Source organism: Sus scrofa, chromosome 2 (assembly GCF_054392235.1).
Source record: "Sus scrofa isolate SSC_HxYL_T2T_F1_AM1 chromosome 2, Sscrofa_HxYL_maternal_Yorkshire_Landrace_v2.0, whole genome shotgun sequence".
NCBI lineage: Eukaryota > Metazoa > Chordata > Mammalia > Artiodactyla > Suidae > Sus > Sus scrofa.
In genome coordinates this window covers 72,849,090-72,869,242 of record NC_139384.1, presented here as the reverse complement: position 1 = coordinate 72,869,242, position 20,153 = coordinate 72,849,090, and the positions used below count along the sequence as shown (strand labels likewise).

Here is a 20,153-nt window from a genome sequence, read left to right as displayed (position 1 = left end):
AGAAAACAGAAACAGGGCTTTGCTTAATTCACTATGAGACCACAAAAAAATGCAGTTGGTCAAATCATATGTAAAAGGCACAGGACAAACAAATCTTCTGCTGTTTCACATAAAATGCCCAACTTTTGTTATATTTTATGTATTTCTGGTTTTGAATTATTATTTTACTTACTTTACTTATTTTTCTCTTCAGATATTCAATCTGTATAATTTTTCAAGCTATATAGGTAGCACTATTTCTATCTTACAATAAAAAAAAGGTATTCTTCTTTATTTTTTTTTTCTGGGCATCATGGAGATGTAGCTGAAGTTGGAATGTTGCCGAACCAGGGAAAATTTCTTCATCATATTGTCTCAGGGACTTATTAGCTCTTTTTCCTTCGTCCCCCAACCCCAACATCCATATCTCTGTATCTCTCTGATACTTTTTATACTTCTTTAAATACAGGGCAGAAAATGTCATAACAAAAGGAAACCCAAGTTTATTGTTCCCTTGGAAGTTTATGAACTGGAATTTCTGGGTATCATTTATATATTTTTTAGGAGAAATCCAATTTGATCTGAGCAGCTTGAATTGTAACCACTCATGGCCTAAGGAGGGTGTTTCTGGGTGAGAAGGGTGTGGTAGTATCTCAGCCCAGGAGGCCATTGTGTGTGTGTGTGTGTGTGCCTTGTGGAGTGAGTGCAGTTCTCAAAGCAGAAGCACCTCAACTCTTGCGTTAAGATGACATAATACAGAGGCCAGAATTCAATCAACATGTGGTACTAAGGTTGGGATCTGCTTTAATTCATAGGATACCTTTACACCAGAATTAATAAAGAATAGGGAAAAGCATGCAAATGAGGGATTCTCTGTGTACTGAAGTTGTAGGTATAGCAGGAAGGCTGCATTGTTCCTCAGCATCCTCTGACACCAGCTCTCATCACTCCTCCTCTCACTTATTCCTCTGCCCCATGGGCTTCCTTGTTTGGATTTCCATATATCAAACCTGCATGTTCCTCAGGCCCTTTCAGGGGCTCTTCACTCTGCTAGGTACACACTTCTCCTGCTGGCATATTAATTATTTTCTTTCTTTCTTGAAGTCTGTGTTCAGATATAACTTTGTGTGCAGAATTTGTTTCAACTGTCTACAAAAAATAAAGCTTCCTACCTCCTGCTTTTACCAGATTTGTTTTCAAAATGCATGCTTCAGAGTATTTTTCACCCTCTGACATAATATGGAATATTTTTTATTTGAATATCATCTTTTTCCATCCTTGGATTGTGGGAGATTTGTTTTTCAGCACTATTTATTCAGTCAATGTGCTTCAAACATGATTGACACTCAATATATATTTCTTATTTCATGCTGAGAATGGACAAAAATTCCTAGTCAGAGATTAAGTGGGGATATCCTCAAGGAGAAGTTATCTCTATGTAAATTTTTTTGTGTGTGTGACTTTTTTGCTATTTCTTGGGCTGCTGCCATGGCATATGGAGGTTCCCAGGCTAGGGGTCGAATCAGAGCTGTAGCTGCCAGCCTATGCCAGAGCCACAGCAACGCAGGATCCGAGCCGCGTCTGCAACCTATACCACAGCTCACAGCAACGCCGGATCGTTAACCCACTGAGCAAGGGCAGGGACCGAACCCGCAACCTCATGGATCCTAGTCGGATTCGTTAACCACTGCGCCACGACGAGAACTCCATAAAATATAAACATCATTTTCTTGCCAGTAAAATAGAAACTGAAGTATTTCAGCTATATGAGTTACGTCAGTTTAGGTGAAAACTCGTTATGTTATTTTCCTTTTTTCCCAGTAGTCACATCCATCACATGGAACCAGGGAACAATACACACATTTCAAAATTTCTTCTAGAAGGACTTTCAGAGGATCCAAAATTGCAGCCCCTCATATTTTCACTTTTCCTCTTCATGTACCTGATCACTGTGTTTGGAAACCTGCTCACCATCCTGGCTGTCAGCTCTGACTCCCACCTCCACACACCCATGTACTTTTTTCTCTCCAACCTGTCCTTTGTAGACATCTGTTTCACCTCTACCACCATCCCAAAGATGCTATGGAACATTCAGACACAGAGCAAAGTCATAACCTATGAAGGCTGCATCACCCAGATGTATTTTTACCTTCTCTTTGGAGACTTAGATGACGTGCTCCTGAGTGTGATGGCATATGACAGGTTTGTGGCCATCTGCCACCCCCTGCACTACATGAGCATAATGAACCCTGGACTCTGTAGACTGTTGGTTCTGATACCCTGGATAATGATGACCATGTATTCCTTGTTACACACCTTAATGGTGTGGCGATTGTCCTTCTGTCCAGATTTGAAAATACCCCACTTTTTCTGTGAACTCAATCAGATGGTACAACTTGCCAGTTCTGACACATTTCTTAATAACCTGGTGATGTATTTTGCAGCTCTCCTCATGAGCGTTGGTCCTTTTTCTGGTATCCTTTACTCTTACTTGAAAATATTTGCTTGCATTCATAGAATCTCATCAGTTCAGGGGAAGTATAAAGCATTTTCTACTTGTGTGTCTCACCTTTCAGTTGTCTTCTTATTTTACTGCACAGGATTAGGAGTGTACATTAGCTCTGCTGCTACTCACAGCTCACACTCAAGTGCAATAGCCTCGGTGATGTACACTGTAGTCTTGCCCTTGCTGAACCCATTCATCTATAGTCTGAAGAATAAAGACATAAAGAATGCATTGAAGAGTTTATATTTGGTACCAGGTATAAAATGGACAATTATCCTGGGTGTGATGAAATGCCCTTGAGTGCATGACTCAAGTTCTCTGAACCAGAAATAGGAATTCTTTGATCATTGTTTAATAAAATTTTATCCTTCCATTTATATTCTGGGATTTCCATTTTTGGGGATCAGCTTCTGTATATAATTTGAGACCCCTTTATTAAGCTTTTCCTCCCTCCAATATATAGGCAGTTTTTATCTTCCTACTTCAAAATGTTCCTACCTTTAGATTAGAAATGTTTGAATTCCATTTCTTAGTTGGGGGATTCTAAAATTATTGAAAATAAATCTTCTCATGATATATGGCATTCCAAGTAACTCTTCTCTCACTCTCTAAAAGAATTGTCATAAGACACATTACTCCATAAAAAAATACACTTGATACTAATGCAATTTATCATATTTTTGATAAGTTTGAATGAAGCTGAGCATATAGAGAAAGGATACTAAAGTTATATGAGGATTTTTGTCTAATCAAAATGTTGCCCATAATCCTTGTCTTGTTGAAGTGGCAACATCTATATCATCTATATATATAAATATATATATATATGTAAATGTGTATATATGTCCTCATCTAAAAGGATGGATGATGAAAGAGATTGAATGCCTGTGCATTCCTGTGATTTATTTTGTTCCTTTACCTAAACAAGATGATGGGTGTTAACTAAACTTATTGCTATAATCATTTCACAAAAATGTTGTCATTATGCCATCTGTATACATTAAGCTTATACAGTGTTGTATGTCAAACACATATTTTTTAAAAAGTATGAACAAAGCCTATGCTCTGTTTGTAGCCTTTTACATCCTCTTTTCTAACAAACATTAACTCCATCAAAAAAGTCCCACTAACTCTGTATTTACAATATATTCATAGTTTGTCAATTATATCTTGATACAAGTGAAAAAAAAGAGCTCTGAAAAGAGTCTTTGTTATAGCAGCTATATAGTAACAAACTTTAGCAGCCATAAAGGGCTTGAAAAGTTCACTTTTTTTCAGGATGCAAAATATTGGAGCCAGAATTTGATAGTATTTGATCAGATTGTGAAAGCAGAACTTTCTTCTTATCTTTATTTCCTGAAATTATCATTTATTTGATTCAACTGGTCCTACCTCTGAAGTAAGCCACATTTAAAAGTTTACTTTTCAGTCTGGTTTATGGACAGTTTTCCCCTATGTCCATTTCCTACTTTCTCAATGTTTTCCCCAAGCCTCATTCAAAATATTTATAATTCACATTTATTTCATGGGTCATGTGGATTTCTTTGGAATAATTTCTTCTGCAATGACATATATCAAATAAATTTTCTCTTATTCACTTGAAAGAATTGTCATGAACTCTTATACTATTGGAAAATAAATATATTTTATTGGTAAGGCAATTGATGAAATTTTAAATAGTGGGGACTGAGACTACTGTGTTTCAGTTTTATGAATACCCTTCCTTTACATATCACTATCTTAACTGATCTTTTTGAAAATGAAGTCTTCCAAATTATAGCTTATTTTACAGATACTTATTAGGTTCAGTTCTTCTCATTGAAATTATTGTCTCTTATTTGGCTCCACTGGTAGTGCCTATGATAGTCACTGACAAAGGATAATTAACTTCAGGTTACTACATGGAATCTACACAGAAACACAAATTTGAATCCATTCACTTTATATGGCATTTGAGTCTGGGAAAATCTTAAAGATGATGGAAATTTTAAACTACAGTTTGTGTTACTAAGAACAATATTTCATTCTCAAGATCTATACCTATTCACTGAACAGACTTTAGTGTCCACGTGAATGTGTCCTTTTTTCATGATGTTGAAGGATTGGTAGGTGTGTTTTTGATGATAAATTATGTGTAAGCTCCCATGAAGTGAGTGAAAAACTTTTCGTTCAAAAGTGTATGCATAGAAGATTCTTGGTGGAGAACACTAAACCTATGTACACCTGACTCTGAGTACTACAGCCTTGCTACCCAAACTGTGATACCCAGACTAAGACCTTTAGCACAAAATCCATGAGGGGGCTTGTTAGAAATGCAGTCCCTGGTCCCACTAGAGACCTGATTATTCAGAATTTTCATTTAAATCAGAGACCTTGGTTATTGGAATGCACAAGGAGTTTATAGGTATTCTGGTCTAGAATAGGTTTTCTCACCATCATATTCTTGACTTTGGGAGCAGGATAAATGTTTGTAGTGGGTACAGTTCTGTGATATATAGGAGATTAGTAGCATCACTTCATGTATCACCAAAAATTCCCAGGGGCAAAATCATCTCCAGTAGAGAATTACTGCCCTGGAGTTTAAGCACAGCCTTGACATTCCAATCAAGACTCCATCCCTTATGTTGCTTATACCTTCCAGCAGAACATTAAATCCCTGTGACTCCCATTTCTCCAATGGAGAATAGAGTTTATAAAATACTACCCCACAGAACACACCATCAAAAAAATGAAATTTGACAGTCTCTATAGTATGCTAGCTAGTGGTACATAATAATATCTGTGTCTTTTAAAGTTATGAAATTGTACAATGAGAGATGTAGTGAGAGCTCTCAACTTCTGATATAAGTGAGAAATTCCTTATTGACTTGGAAAAACTACCATGAAACCAAGGTGTATAATACCAAAGATTTTATATTAACAGGGAAATCTTATCCTTTCCTTTGAAAAGGTGAATAGAACTTTTTAAAATTTGGATAATTTAAAACTTTTTAAAATTACAATATAGTTGATTTATAATTTTTCTTCAATTTCTGTTGTACAAAAAGTGACCCATCACTTACATGTGGAATCTAAAGAAAGGACATAATGAACCTGTTTGCAGATACTGACTCACAGACAGTGGGTGGAAGAAAACAGGGCCCTAAGCCTCAAGCTTGAAATGCCTAGCTAGAGGAAGGAAAGAGAATAGATTGTAGAGCCCATGGAAAACCATGACCTCCTTTTGGAATGCCAAGAAGGTTATGCTAGGGAAGAACTTTAGATAGTTAAGGTTTATGGTCCCTGTGAGGGGAACAAACAGGCCTGTTGTAGAGGTTAATATATGCCTTCCTGAGATAAGACCTGGTGATTGTTAGAACAGACTCTGTTAATCATAATCCCCCCAGTTTATGTGGTCCCTGCAAATTTTATCTGTAGTCTCTGCACCCAGGCTTTTTGTTCTCAATCCTAATAAAATAAAGACCCTGAGTTTGCTCAGGGTTCTTGCTTGTCACAGCATTAGCCTCCCTGTGTCTTCTTCAAGCTGATCTCCAGGCACAGCCTAAGTTCTGATTGTCGCATATGACAACAATTGATTTCAAAAAACTTATGGTTTCCAAATGAGACAGGTTGGGAAGTGGGAGATGGGCCAGGGGGTTTGGGATGGAAATGCTATAAAATTTGGATTGTGATGATCATTGTACAACTATAAATGTGATAAAATTCATTGAGTAATTTTAAAAACTTATCCAGTCACTTTGGATCTCTTTGTACAACAACAAGGGTAATAATATTTTCTAAATTTTTGATAGAATTCACCTGTGTAGCCATCAGGTTCTGGACTTTTGTTTTTTGGAAGATTTTTAATTGCATTGTCAATTTCAGTTCTTGTGATTGGTCTATTCATATCTTTAGTTTCTTCCTGATTCAGTCTTGGTGGGTTGTACCTTTGTAAAAATCTGTCTAGTTCTTCTGGGTTGTCCATTTTATTGGTATATAATTGCTATAGTAGTCTCATGATTCTTTGTATTTCTGTGGGGTCAATTGCAATTTCTCTTTTTCATTCCTATTTTTTTTGAGCTCTCTCCCTTTTTTTACTTGATGAGTCAGACTAAAGGTTTGTCAATTTGATGATCTTTACAAAGAATGCATTTTTGGTTTCATTTATCTTCCCTATTGTTCTTTGTCTCTATTTCATTTATTTCTGTTATGATCTATGATTTCATTCCTTCAACTAAATTTGGGCTTTGCCTGTTCTTCCTTCTCTAGTTGCTTTGGAGAAGTTAGTTGTATATTTGAGATTTTTCTTCTTTCCTGAGAGAAGTTTGTATTGTTATAAACTTCCATCTCAAAACTGCTTTTGCAGTGTCCCATAGGTTTTGGATTGCTGTATCTTAGCTGTCATTTGTATCTAAGTAACTTTTGATTCCTTCTTTGATTTCTTCAATGATCCATGGGTTGTTCAGTAGCATACTTATTAGCTTCCAGTAGTTTGTTGGGGGGGGGTTGCTTTTTTTTTTCTTTTAGTTAATTTCTAACCTCATAGCATTGTGGTCAGAGAAAATGCTTGAAATAATTTCAACTTTTAAAAATTTACCTAGGCTTGATCTGTGGCCCAAGATGAGATCTATCCTGAAGGATGTTCCATGTGTACTTGGGAAGAATATATATTCTGCTGCTTTGGGATGGAATGTTCTATAAATATCAGTTAACTATCTGGTCTATGGTGTCACTTAATGCCTGTGTTTCCTTGTTGATTTTCTGTCTGAATGGTCTGTCCATTGATGTAAGTGGGCTATTAAATGCCCCCACTATTATTGTGTTGCTGTTGATTTCTCCTTTTATGGCTGTTAGCAGTTGCCTTATATATTGAGGTGCTCCTATGTTAGGTGCATATATAATTACAGTGTTATATCTTCTTCTTGGATGGATATCTTGATCATTTTGTAGTGCCCTTCTTTGTCTCTTGTGACTTTCTTTATTTTAAAGTCTATTTTGTCTGATATGAATATTACCACTCCAGCTTTATTTTGATTTCCATTTACATGTAACACCTTCCTTCCCCTCACCTCAGTCTGTGTGTGTCCTTAGGACTGAAGTGTGTCTCTTGTAAAGAGCATATATGTGGGTCTTGTTTTCATATTCATTAAGCTTCTCTGTGTCTTTTGTTTGGAACATTTAATCCATTTACATTCAGTGTAATTATGGATAGGTATGTGTTTATTGCCATTGTGTTAATTGTTTTGGATAATTATTTGGGGTCTTTTTTTCTTCCCTTATTTTGTTATCTTCTCTTGTTCTTGTCTATCTTTAGGATTGTGTTTGGGTTGCTTTCTCTTTTACTTTTTCTTTTTTCTTTTTAGGTGTATGTCCATTAGAGTTATTTGGTTTGTGATTCCAATTAGATTTGAATATAACCAACAATATATCTACAGAATTGTTTGGGATTGTGGTTCACTTATTTTCAGATGTATTTTCAATGTTCTGCATTTGTCTTCTCCTCTCATGTTTGCTATTTTTGATATATTTGTCAATGGGTTGTTTTCTATCTTAATATTATCTTTGGCTTTACCAGTGAGTTTTTCATTTGAAATTTTCTTGTTGATAATTGTGGCCTTTTCTTTTCTGCCTAGTGAAGTTCTTGGTCATTGCTGTAGAGCTGGTTTGGAAGTGCTGAATTCTTCTTGCTTTTGCTTGTCTGAAAAGCTTTTGATCTCTCCATTGAATCTGAATGAAAGCCTCAATGGATATTGTATTCTTGGTTCTAGATTCCTCTCCTTCATCACCTTAAATATACCTTGCCACTCCCTTCTAGCTTGCAGATTTTATGCTGAAATATCAGCTGTTATTTTTATGGGCATTCTCCTGTATGTTGTTTGTTGATTTTCACCTTGTGGCTTTTAATATTTGTCTTTGTCTTTAATTGTTGTAGGTTTGATTAGTTTGTGTCTTACTGTGTTTCTCCTTGATTTAACCTGTTTGGGAATTCTCTATGCTTCTTCAACCTGAGTGTGTGCTCCCTTTCCATTTTAGGAAAGTTTTCAGCTATAATCTCTTTGAATATTTTCTCTGGCACTCTCTCTCTCTTTTTTCCTTCTGGCACCCCTGTGATACTAATGTTGGTACATTTAATTTTGTCCCATAGATCTCAGAGACTCTACTCAGTTCTTTTCACAATTTTTTCTTCATTTTATTCAGTGGGAATTATTTCTACCACTTTGTCTTCCACATCACTTATTAATTCTTCTGTCTCTGTTATCCTGTTGTTGATTCCTTCTAGGATGTTTTTCATTTCAGATGTTGTGCTGTCCATTTAGTTTGCTTTTTTTTCCTTCTTCTTTTAACTTTTTGTTAAACATTTCTTGTAATTTCTCTGTTATGTGCCTCCATTTCCACCACCCCCCAATCATCTTTACAATCATCACTTTGAATTATTTTTTTAGGTAGAATACCTATCTCTTCTTCATTTAGTTGTTTTTGTGTGTTTTCATCTTGTGCCTTTGTCTGATAGCCATTTCTTTGTCATCCCATAATGTCTAACTGTATATGTTTATTGTGTCCTTGGCAGCAGGTATGTAGTTGCAGCAGCTGTTGCCTAGTCTTGGAGTTTTCAGGGCTGGTAGAGGCTCATGTATTTCCAGAGCTCATGATGGGAGCTGTGGTATTACACTTTCTCTCCTGGAGCCAGGTGGCTGCTAGGAATGGGGCCCAACTCCCAGGATCCTTTGTGCTGTTTTGAAAATAATTTTCTCTACCCCCTTGGTAAATCAAGACTTTATGCCCACTCAGGGGGCCCCATGTGTACTCCTGAACAGCCTGCAGTGTTTCCAAATCCACCTTCTGCCCCCTAGATGAATTGATTCTTTCCACCCACCTAGGAGGTCCCTTCTGACTCCCAGGATCCTTTGCATTCATTCAGGAATAACTTCAGTGTTCCCCTACTCTGCTTCTGGCTGGGGTTGCAGGGCCAGTACTATTCATGAGTTCCCTCTACCTCCCCCAAAGATGTTCTCTGCTTGCTCCACTTTCTCTGTTGCCTTAAATGCAGTGGGCCGCTGTGCAACTGTTGCTAAGCAGCCACTGCTGGAAGGAAGATCCTGTAGATGGAGCATTTGTCTTGCAGCTGGAGAGCACTCTCAAAGGGAAGGCTATAGTGGTGGGTACTGCCCCTTCCCTACAGAACCCCCTAACAATGGCATCTGGTTTCCAGACCTGACTGGGTTTCCTCAGCTTACAGCCTCAAATGTGGTCATTCCAGACTCTAATAGCTTCAGGTTGTCTCTGAACTACCAGTTCTACTTTTTCCTCCCACATAGCCAGGCCCAGGTCTCGTTCTCAGTCTGATATCCAAATCAGGAGTTTTGATTCCTGGCCCCTGGTCACAGAAGGAAAGTGCAAGGCAGTGAGATTGACCATTTGTAGAGGAATGTTTCCATTTCAACTGCTTTATACTGATTACTCTGTTCCTCCCCAGTACTCTAAAGATCCCCCTCTGTCTTGGCTGATTTCTTCACTGGTGTGGGGAACTTCCAAGGGTGCAATGGTTTTTCCCCTTCCAGCTTCCTCCAAGGTGTACCAGTCCCATCCCACTTCATTTCTTTGTTCCTCTCTTTATCTTGTGCTTTATTTTGTCCTACGTAGTTCCATGAAATTTTTTCTGTTCTATCAGAACTGTGGGTTATTTTATCAGCATTAAGAAAATTTTTTATTGGAATAGTTCCGCATAGAAATGGATTTTCAATGTGGGAGCAGATACACCTCATGTCCTACTCCTCTGCTGCCATTTTTTCTCACCTGTAAGTAGTAATTTTTAGAGATTTCTGTGGTTGTGTCACCACATTACACATCAAACTTCGATGATCCAGGGGAACTAGTGAAGACAAATCCTCAATATTATACTTTTGAGAAAACTTGAACTCAGGGATGCGATGTGATGAGGTTCTAGGAGGCTTAGAGATTTTGTAGCGGAAGAGTTAAAGGAGAAGAAGCAATAAAAACTGAATTCACATAAATTATAATGCAGTCTCCTAGGAATATAAAATCAGCAGGGAAAAAAAAACTGTATTCTGTCCAGACTGGTATCTCCAAGGGAAATCATGTAGTCAGAGTTTTAGAGTAACAAGAGGAAAACAGGCCTAATGAGCAGGCATAGGAAGCTGTAAATATATCCTCAGCCTCTGCAGCTTTTGGTCAGACAAAGCATTGGATTTGCTATTGCAGTCCTAAGTCTGGAAAGGAGTCCAGTGCTTGATATTTTCCTGTTAACTAAAGACAGAGCTCTCATCAGCATCATCAACCATTTAGGGGGGAATCTTGGCTTAAACAGAGAAAGCTATCTCTCAAAGTTCTGAAGCAGGTGAGTCTGAGGTCTCCACAGATACTGCAGGATTTAGATTGGATGATGGAAGCTGTAAACTTTTCCCTGAGGCCACCTGAGAACCAGTGTAGAGTAGCCCAGATGCCAGAGATCACTGTGGTTCTTCACTGGATTTCCTAATAATGCATTTATTTATGATGGTGAAAAAGTGAACACTGAACTTGGAAATGCAAGTGTCAATGTTTACAATTAAGTGGTATTAGGTGAAGCTCAAGTAGAAGAATAAATGGGAGACAGAAACTTCTTCTAGGAAAAGTTGAATGTAAGTCCAAGTATCTTATTATTTAACAAGAATAGGTCAATAGTGTATTACATAGGAAGTGGCATACAGGGAAGGGAGGGTATTTATTTTTATTTTTGGAAGGGACATATTGGACTATGTTTCCATATATATAAGAAAGATCTAGACCAAGGACTCTTTGAAAATCCATCCTTGCAATATCTCTGTATGAAACATACATATCACAGTCTCTTAACTCATAAGAAAAAAAGTAGTTACATATTTGAAAAGTGTAATGATGTTTACTTTGCCATTACTTTACTACCTGTCAGGCTGAATATAATTAAGGATTATTTAGCCATTCTGTTTTTCTTTATTGACAAATGTCTCTTTAACTTTTTGTTTTATGTAGTGGTGTAATAATATTCTTATTCCTTTTTAAAATTGAATTCTTTGAAAGAATGATTTGGTTTTTTACAAAAGCTGAATGTTTGTAATTTAGTGTATGTTTGAGTATGTGTGTGTGTGTGTGTGTGTGTGTGTGTGTGTGTGTGTGTGTGTGTGTGTGTGTGTTGTGGAAACTGTATTAGATTTTTCCCCTGTGGCTCAGTGGGTTAAGAATCTGACTAGTATTCATGTGGATGCAGGTTCAATCCCTGGCCTTGCTAAATATGTTAAATAATCCAGCACTGCCATGAACTGAAGTGCAGGTCACCAACGTGACTAGAACCTGGAGGTCCTGTGGCTGTGGTGTAGGCCAGCAGTTACTGCTCTGATTTGGCCTTTAGCCCAGGAACTTCCCTATGCTGTAGGTTTGGCCTTAAAAAGAAGAAAATAACATAATTTTTATGGTCAAAACTATCAGTCAGCTATATATCATTCCTTTCATTTATTTAAAAAAATAATTTGAGATCTAATTGGCATATAACAATACATGTGTTATAGCATATAGCAAAATGATTCAATAGTTGTTTATATGGCTAAATGATCACCACAATAAACCTGGTTAACATCAGTCATAACAGAGGTTACAATTTATTCCTTGTGATGAGAACTTTTAGGATCTACTGTCTTCCAGCAACTTTCAAATATGTTATAAACTATTATGGACTATAGTATAGTAATCATGTGTTTATATTACAACCATTGCTTTTTTCTGTTTGCTTGGTTTTTTGGTTTTTTTTTGTTTTGTCTTTTTGCCTTTTCTAGGGCCGCTCCTGTGGCATATGGAGGTTCCCAGGCTAGGGGTTCAATCGGAGTTGTAGCCACCAGCCTATGCCACAGCCACAGCAATGTGGGATCTGAGCCGTGTCTGCGACGTACACCACAGCTCACGACAACGCTGGATCCTTAACCCACTAATCAAGTGGGATCGTTAACCCACTGAGCAAGGCCAGGAATCAAACCCACAACCTCATAGTTCCTAGTCAGATTCGTTAACCACGGCACCATGATGGGAACTCCACAACCATTGCTTTTTTAACGCTACTTTTCTTACTGAATTTAATTGTCACTTTCATCTTCTTACAATTTCAGTCTTTGCTGAAAACAGATAGAAAAATGAAAGTGCTTTAGCATTCTTAGTTATAATTAATAATACTTTATGAATGTTTACCTCTACTTTCACATCTGTTATTCTTTATTGTTTCTTTGGGCCTTCAAATTAAATCTATTTTTAAGAGTGGCATCATCTATGGCCAGAACTTGGAAGATGTTCTTTTTATCTTAGCACTAAACATAACTTTTGTATTCTATATGCATATTTGAATCCATCTATCATGGTGTCAGATGAAATTATAACTTATATACTGCTTCTTCCCCCACACCTTACATATCCTTCTTTTATTTTCTTTCATTTACAAGGTTTTAACAATTCAATTTTGAGTTGGGGCACGTGTTTGTATCATTAAAATTTTACTATTTTATATCTTTTTATAAGTTAGTTTTAGATTCTCAATTTTGTTACCTACGATTATTCAGGAAACACCATACTTAACTAATTTCACTGTCACCAATATTTTTTGTTCCATAAATTCTTAGTTTCCTTTAAAACCTCCTTCTAAAACATTCACTTACACATATTCACACACGTTTCCATAAATGGATGAATACAATCTTGGTTACATCATAAAAGCCCTTTATGTTTTAGTGAGGTATTTTTTTTACATTTTGTCCCATTTTTCTTCCTCAGGAATACCTCAGGGGCTTGTTTCTGTTCACCTAGTATAAGTCTGGTTCATTATTTCGATATCTTTATAACATTTCATTGTGTGGCTGATATTCACACATGTGGTGGTCTACCATATTATTTCTCAACCAATTCCAGATATACCACTACCACAAATACATTTAGAGACTGTTCATTTATAACTATGCTTCTCTGCCAAAGATGCTTTTGTCTCCCAGGGGACATTGAACAATATATGTAGACATTTTTGGCTCTGAAACTGACGTGTGGTAGGTGATGGGCAAAGAGGCTGCTAAACATCCTACAGTGCACAGGACAGAGGCCATCACAGAGAATCATCTGGCTCATAATATCTAATATGCAGAAATCAAGGTGCCATAAATTAAAAAATATCCATACTAATATTTATATCCATTCTTAGGTTGTTTCCCCAGTGTTCTCAACTTCATATTACTGAAAGAAAAATTTGAGTGTACACATCCTGCCTATACCTCCTGTTAAAAATTTTTACTCCAGTCAACCTGGCACCTCTGTGTTTTTCCACTCTGATAATTGTGAATGAGATTTCTTGGGTTTTTAAAAAAAAAAAAAAACTATTACTCACTTTGAACAAAGATTCATGAATTTGATCAGCATGTCATTTCCTATTATTACCATCAACTAAATATTTTGGGCCTATATCTGGACTGTTATCTGTGTTTCCAATTATTTTTACAAATTATGGTTCTGCACCTTTTTGTTTTGTTTTGGTGTTTTTGACCATAAAGATTTTTTAAACTTTAGAGAGTTGAATGTATCTTTCTTATTACATCTTATTTTCTCCCCTTAATTATGACAGCTTTCCCACCTGTAGAATTTAAGTGTAGTTTTTGATAATTAAATCTAAAATGGAATGTTCACTGGGGTCTTATATCCCTATAAATTTTTAAGATGTGTTAGATAAGGAGACACTTCATTTCCCTCCAGATAGATGGCCATTTATTCCAGCTTTTATTCAACAGTCCAGCCTTTCCAACCACATTGAAACGCAGTCATCTGACACAGTACTGTTTATATCAAAGGGGAACAAATTCCTAATCATTTACTAGAAAATTTTAGGTATATTTTATGCTATATTCTTAAATCAAGATTATTTCTAAATGAAATATTACTTCATGTTGTAATTATTCATTTCCTGATATTGTATATCATATTTTAGTCAGTTTTTCCTGGTGTTCCTTTTGGATTTGCTTAACACAATTACATGAAATCATCCTTTTACCTGGTTTCACATTTTTTGCCATTCTTTTTATTTCATATTCTCTCATTTTCTTATTTTTTTAAAATAAATGCACATGTATTCAGATACCTTTGAAAAAATAAGAAATGAACAAGGCAGGTGTACTCTCTGATGATTAGGATCTTGCATTATAGTGGCAAAGTCACAGTCCAATGAAATAAATGCATGCATGACATAGAGTCCTCAGCCTTAAACCATGTAAAGAAATTTATGCAGAATAAGAGGATGAAACTTCCTAACCTGCCCAGGCCTTATAGAGCATGATTTATAAAGGCCTGTGCATGTTGGGAAAATTCCAGAACTAGAATTAAAGAGTACCCACTTCATAGTTCATACTGTAGCACAGTGGGTTAAGAATTCAGCATTGTCTCTGTGGTGGCACAACTTCAATCCCTGGCCCAAGGCCATGGGTTAAGGACCCAGTACTGTTGCAACCGTTCTGTAGTTGCAGCTGCATCTTGGATTCATTCTCTGGCCTGGGAACTTCCATGCTGTGGCTGTGACCAAGAAAATAAGGATACCCATTGGATTTATTTTTAAAAAGTAAAGACACTAAGCCCAAGAATAACAAAGGATATCCCATAAGAAAACAGAGACAGTGCTTGATTTATTCATTATCAGATGACAAAAAAAGCTTAATTGGTCAAAAAATATGGGAAAGACATTTTGATAATTAAATCTAAAATGGAACGTTCCCTGGGGTCTTATATCCCTATAAATTTTTAAGATGTGTTAGATAAGGAAACACTTCATTTCCCTCCAGATAGATGGCCATTTATTCCAGCTTTTATTCAACAGTCCAGGTCTTCTTCTACTGTTTCACATAAACTATTCAACTTTTGTTGTATTTTCTATATTTCTGTTTTTGAATAATTAGTTTACTGCCTTTGCCTATTTTTCTCTTGAGATATTCCATCTGTACATTTTTCACAACACAGATATCGCTGATTCTGTATGTGCAAAAAATAGTATTTATTGTTAATATTTTTCCTGAGGCTCAAGGAAATATAGCTGAAGTTGGAATGTTACCAAACCAAAGAAACTTTTTTCATCACATTGTTTCAGGGGCCATTTGTTCTTATTACATCTTCTGTCTTTAATTCTCTTTCCCTCTCTCTCTCATACTTTTCATATTTATTTAAATACAGGGCAGAACATGGTCATACCAAACAGGAAACCCAAGTTTATTGTTCCTTTGGAAGCTTATGAACTGGAATTTCTGAGTATCATTCATATATTTTTTAGGAGAAAGTCAACCTGATCTGACCAGCTTGAGTTGTAACCACTCATGGCTTGAGGAGGGTGTTTCTGGGTGAGGAATAATTGGTAGCAAAAACACCATGAAGGAGGCCATGGTGTGTCTGGGCCTGTGCCTTGTAGAGTGTTTGCAGTTCTCAAACAGAAGCACCTGGACCCATATATTTAAGGTGGCATGATACAGAGGCCAGAATTCAATCAACAGATGGTACTAAGGTTGAGATCTGCTTTAATCCATAGTGTTCCTTTGCACCAGAATTAATAAAGTACAGGAAACAGCATGTGAACAAGGGATTATCTGTTGCCTGAAGTGGTAGCTGTAGCAGGGAGGCCATCTTGTCCCTCAACATCCTCTGACACCATTTCTTGACACTCCATTTCATCTTTATTCTTCTGTCCCACTGACTTTCTTGTTTGGATTTGAACATATGGAACAAGCATCTTCTTTACGTCATTTTCAGTGGCCCTTTCCTCTGCCAGGCACACACTTCTCCAGAAATCATATTAACTAACTCTTTCATAAATTTTCTTCAATTAGAAGATTGTTTGCAGGCCTTGCCTGAACAGTAAGCAAGGTTTCAAGCAACACTTCCTACCACTCTCTGCTTTATAATTGATTTTGTTTTCTTCATAGCATCTGTTAATTTCTGACATATCATATAATATTTTTGTTTGAATATCCTTCTCCACCCTTGGATTATGGTTGATTTGTTTTTAAGCACCATTTATCCCCTGCCTGTTCTTAGTACATGGTTGATACTCAATATCAAATACAAGAGAGAATTTCTTAAATACAAGAGAGAATTTCTTTTTTTTTTTTAATTTTTGTTGTTGTTGTTGTTGCTATTTCTTGGGCTGCTCCCGCGGCATATGGAGGTTCCCAGGCTAGGAGTCGAATCGGAGCTGTAGCCACCGGCCTACGCCAGAGCCACAGCAATGCAGGTTCCGAGCCGCGTCTGCAACCTACACCACAGCTCACGGCAATGCCGGATCCTTAACCCACTGAGCAAGGGCAGTGACCGAACCCGCAACCTCATGGTTCCTAGTCGGATTCATTAACCACTGCGCCATGACAGGAACTCCAAGAAAGAATTTCTCATTAAAATGTAAATACTTGATACCTAGAAATAAACCTACCTAAAGAGGCAAAAGACCTACACTTTGAAACCATAAGACACTAATGAAATAAAGATGAGACAAACAGATGGAAATATATACCTGCTCTTGGTTTGGAAAATCGATATTATGAGAATGACTATAGTGCCCAAAGCAATCTTACAAATTCAATGCAATTCCTATTGAATTACAAGGTAATTCCTAACAGAACTAGAACAGAATATGTAAAAATTTATATGGAAATACAAAATACCCTGATAGCCAAAGAAGTATTGAAAAAGAAAAATGGAATTGGAGGAATCAGGCTCACTGACTTCAGACTATACTGTAAAGCTACAGTCATCAAAACAGAATGGTGCTGGGACAAAAACAGAAAAATAAACCAGTGGAACAGAATTGAAAGGCCAGAAATAAACCCAAGCACCTATCATCAACTAATCTATGAAAAATGAGGCAAGTGATATAATGGAGGAAAGATAGTCTCCTCAATAAGTGGTGCTGGAAAAACTGGACAGCTACATGTAAAAGAATGGAGTTATATCATTCTCTAATTCCATACACAAAAATGAACTCAAAATGCATTAAAGGCCTAAATAAATGGCCAGATATTATAAAACTCCTAGAAGAAGATATAGGCAGAACACTCTTTGACATAAATCACAGCATCATCTTGTTTGATCCACATCTTAGAGTAATGACAATAAAAGCAAAAATATATCAATGAAAATGAATTATATTCAAAACTTTTGCACAAGAAATAAAACCATTTTTAAAAATGAAAAGACAACCAATAGAATGGGAGAGAATCTTTGCAAATGATGTAACCAACCAGGGCCTAGTCATCAAAATATACAAACAACTCATACAACTCACCACAAAAGAAAAAAAGTCAACCCATTGAAAAATGGGCAGAAGACTTACATAGATATTTCTCCAAAGAAGATATACAAATTAGGCACATTAGGCACATGAAAAAATGCTATCACGAGTTATGAAAGAAATGCAAATGAAAACTACAATAAGGTACCACCTCACACCAGACAACATGACCATCATTAACAAATTAACAAATATTATAGAGGGTTTAAAGAAAAGGGAAACTTATGCCACTGTTTGTGGGAAAGTAAATTGGTACAACCACTGTGGAAAACAGATGAAGTTTCCTAAGGTAACTAAATATAGAACTACCATATGATCCAGCAATCCCACTCCTGGGCATATATCCAGAAAAAAACTAAAGTTTGAAAGGATACATGCACCCCTATGTTCACTGCAGCACTACACACATTGGTGAATCACATTTTCTTAATCTATTTATCTGTAAAGACATTTTCATTGTTTCCTTGTCTTGGCACATACACACACGCAATGGAATACTAATCAGACATTAAAAGGACAAAATAATGCCATTTGTAGCAACATGGATGCAAGTAGTGATTCTCATACTAAGTGAAATAAGTTAGAAAGAGAAATACAAACACCCTATGATATCGCTTATATGTGGAATCTAAAATATGGCACAAATGGTCCTATCTAAAAAACAGCAGCAGATTAGAGACATAGAGAACAGACTTGTGGTTGCCAAAGGGAAGAGTGGAGGAAGTTGGACAGACAGGGAGTTTGGGGTTAGTAGATGCAAACTATTACATTTTGAATGGATAAACAACAAGGTACTAATCTATAACACCAGACTATATCCAATCTCTTGAGCTATAACATGATAGAAGAGAATATGATTAAAAGAATATATGTTAATATATGATGGGTCATTATGCTGCACAATAGAGTTGACATAGCACTCTAAATCAAATATCCACTGATAAAAATTAAGAAAAAACCCTCTACATATATAAACTCCTTGGAAATACACCGAGAATGGGACAAAATTTCTAGTCAGAGATGTAATATGGTTTACTCCCAATAACTTATCTATATTTAAAATATTAACATTAATTTCTTAACAGCAAATTAGAAATTGTATTTCAGCTATGTGGGTTACGCTCATTTGTGTGAAAATTAGTCGTACGATTTCTCTTTTTTCCCAATAGTCACCTCCACCCTATGGAACCAGGGAACAGTACACACATCTCAAAATTTCTTCTTCTGGGATTCTCAGAGGAACCAAAACTCCAGCCCCTCATATTTGGGCTTATCCTTTCCATGTACCTCATCACTGTGTTTGGAAACCTGCTCATCATCCTGGCTGCCAGCTCTGACTCCCACCTCCACTCACCCATGTACTTTTTTCTATGCAACCTGTCCTTCGTAGACATATGTTTCACTTCCACCACCATCCCAAAGATGCTGTGGAACATCCAGACCCAGAATAAAGTTATAACCTACAAAGGCTGTATCACCCAAATATACTTCTACATACACTTTGCAGGATTGGATATCTTTCTTCTGACTGTGATGGCCTATGACCGGTTTGTGGCCATATGTGACCCCCTGCACTACATGCTCATCATGAACCCCCAGCTCTGTGGGCTTCTGGTTCTGGTGTCCTGGGTGATGTGTGCCATGTATTCTTTATTACACAGCTTAATGGTGTTGCAGCTGTCTTTTTGTATAGACTTGGAAATTCCTCACTTTTTTTGTGAAATCAAACAAGTGGTCCAACTTGCCTGTTCAGACACCTTTCTTAATAATATGGTGATGCATTTTGGAGCTGGACTTCTGGGTGGTAGTACCCTGGCTGGTATCCTTTACTCTTACTCTAAGATAATTTCCTCTATATGTAGAAACTCATCCACTCAGGGGAAGCATAAAGCATTTTCTACCTGTGTATCTCACCTCTCAGTTGTCTCCTTATTTTATTGTACTAGCCTAGGAGTGTACCTCAGCCCTTTTGCTACCCACAGCTCACAGTCAAGTGCAACAGCTGCGGTAATGTACACTGTGGTCACACCCATGTTGAACCCCTTCATCTACAGTCTGAGAAATAAAGACATAAGGAGGGCTCTGAAAGGATTCTCTGGGATGGAAACATTTGCCAAAGGAGCCTTTGTCCTGAGACTGAAGAAATGCACAGGATAGCAGAACTCAAAGCCTCAGAGCCATATATTGTAATTCTTTGATCACATTGTGGAAATAGTACTTGCTCCTTCAATATATTGCCTGTTATTTCCATTTCTTTGGATTCAACTTTTTTTTTTGTTCTTCATCTTTTTAATTAAAATATAGTTGATTTACAATGTTTCTTCATTTTCTGTTGTACATCAAAGTGACCCAATAGCACACAGTTACCTCTGC

At 36.8% G+C, this 20,153-nt stretch overlaps 2 protein-coding genes across 2 annotated transcripts; both read left to right on the top strand.

Moving 5' to 3' along the window:
- The first annotated feature begins 1,816 nt into the window (after positions 1 to 1,816).
- LOC110258516 (olfactory receptor-like protein OLF4) lies at positions 1,817 to 2,785 on the top strand. Its single transcript, XM_085015265.1, has one exon. The coding sequence runs from the start codon at positions 1,817 to 1,819 to the stop codon at positions 2,783 to 2,785; it is 969 nt and encodes a 322-aa protein (XP_084871391.1).
- A 16,144-nt stretch (positions 2,786 to 18,929) lies between these two features.
- Positions 18,930 to 19,937, top strand: LOC110258515 (olfactory receptor 7A17-like). The gene has a single exon (XM_085011696.1). It carries the CDS (start codon positions 18,963 to 18,965, stop codon positions 19,935 to 19,937), a length of 975 nt encoding a protein of 324 aa, XP_084867822.1. The 5' UTR covers positions 18,930 to 18,962.
- The last annotated feature ends 216 nt before the right edge of the window (positions 19,938 to 20,153 follow it).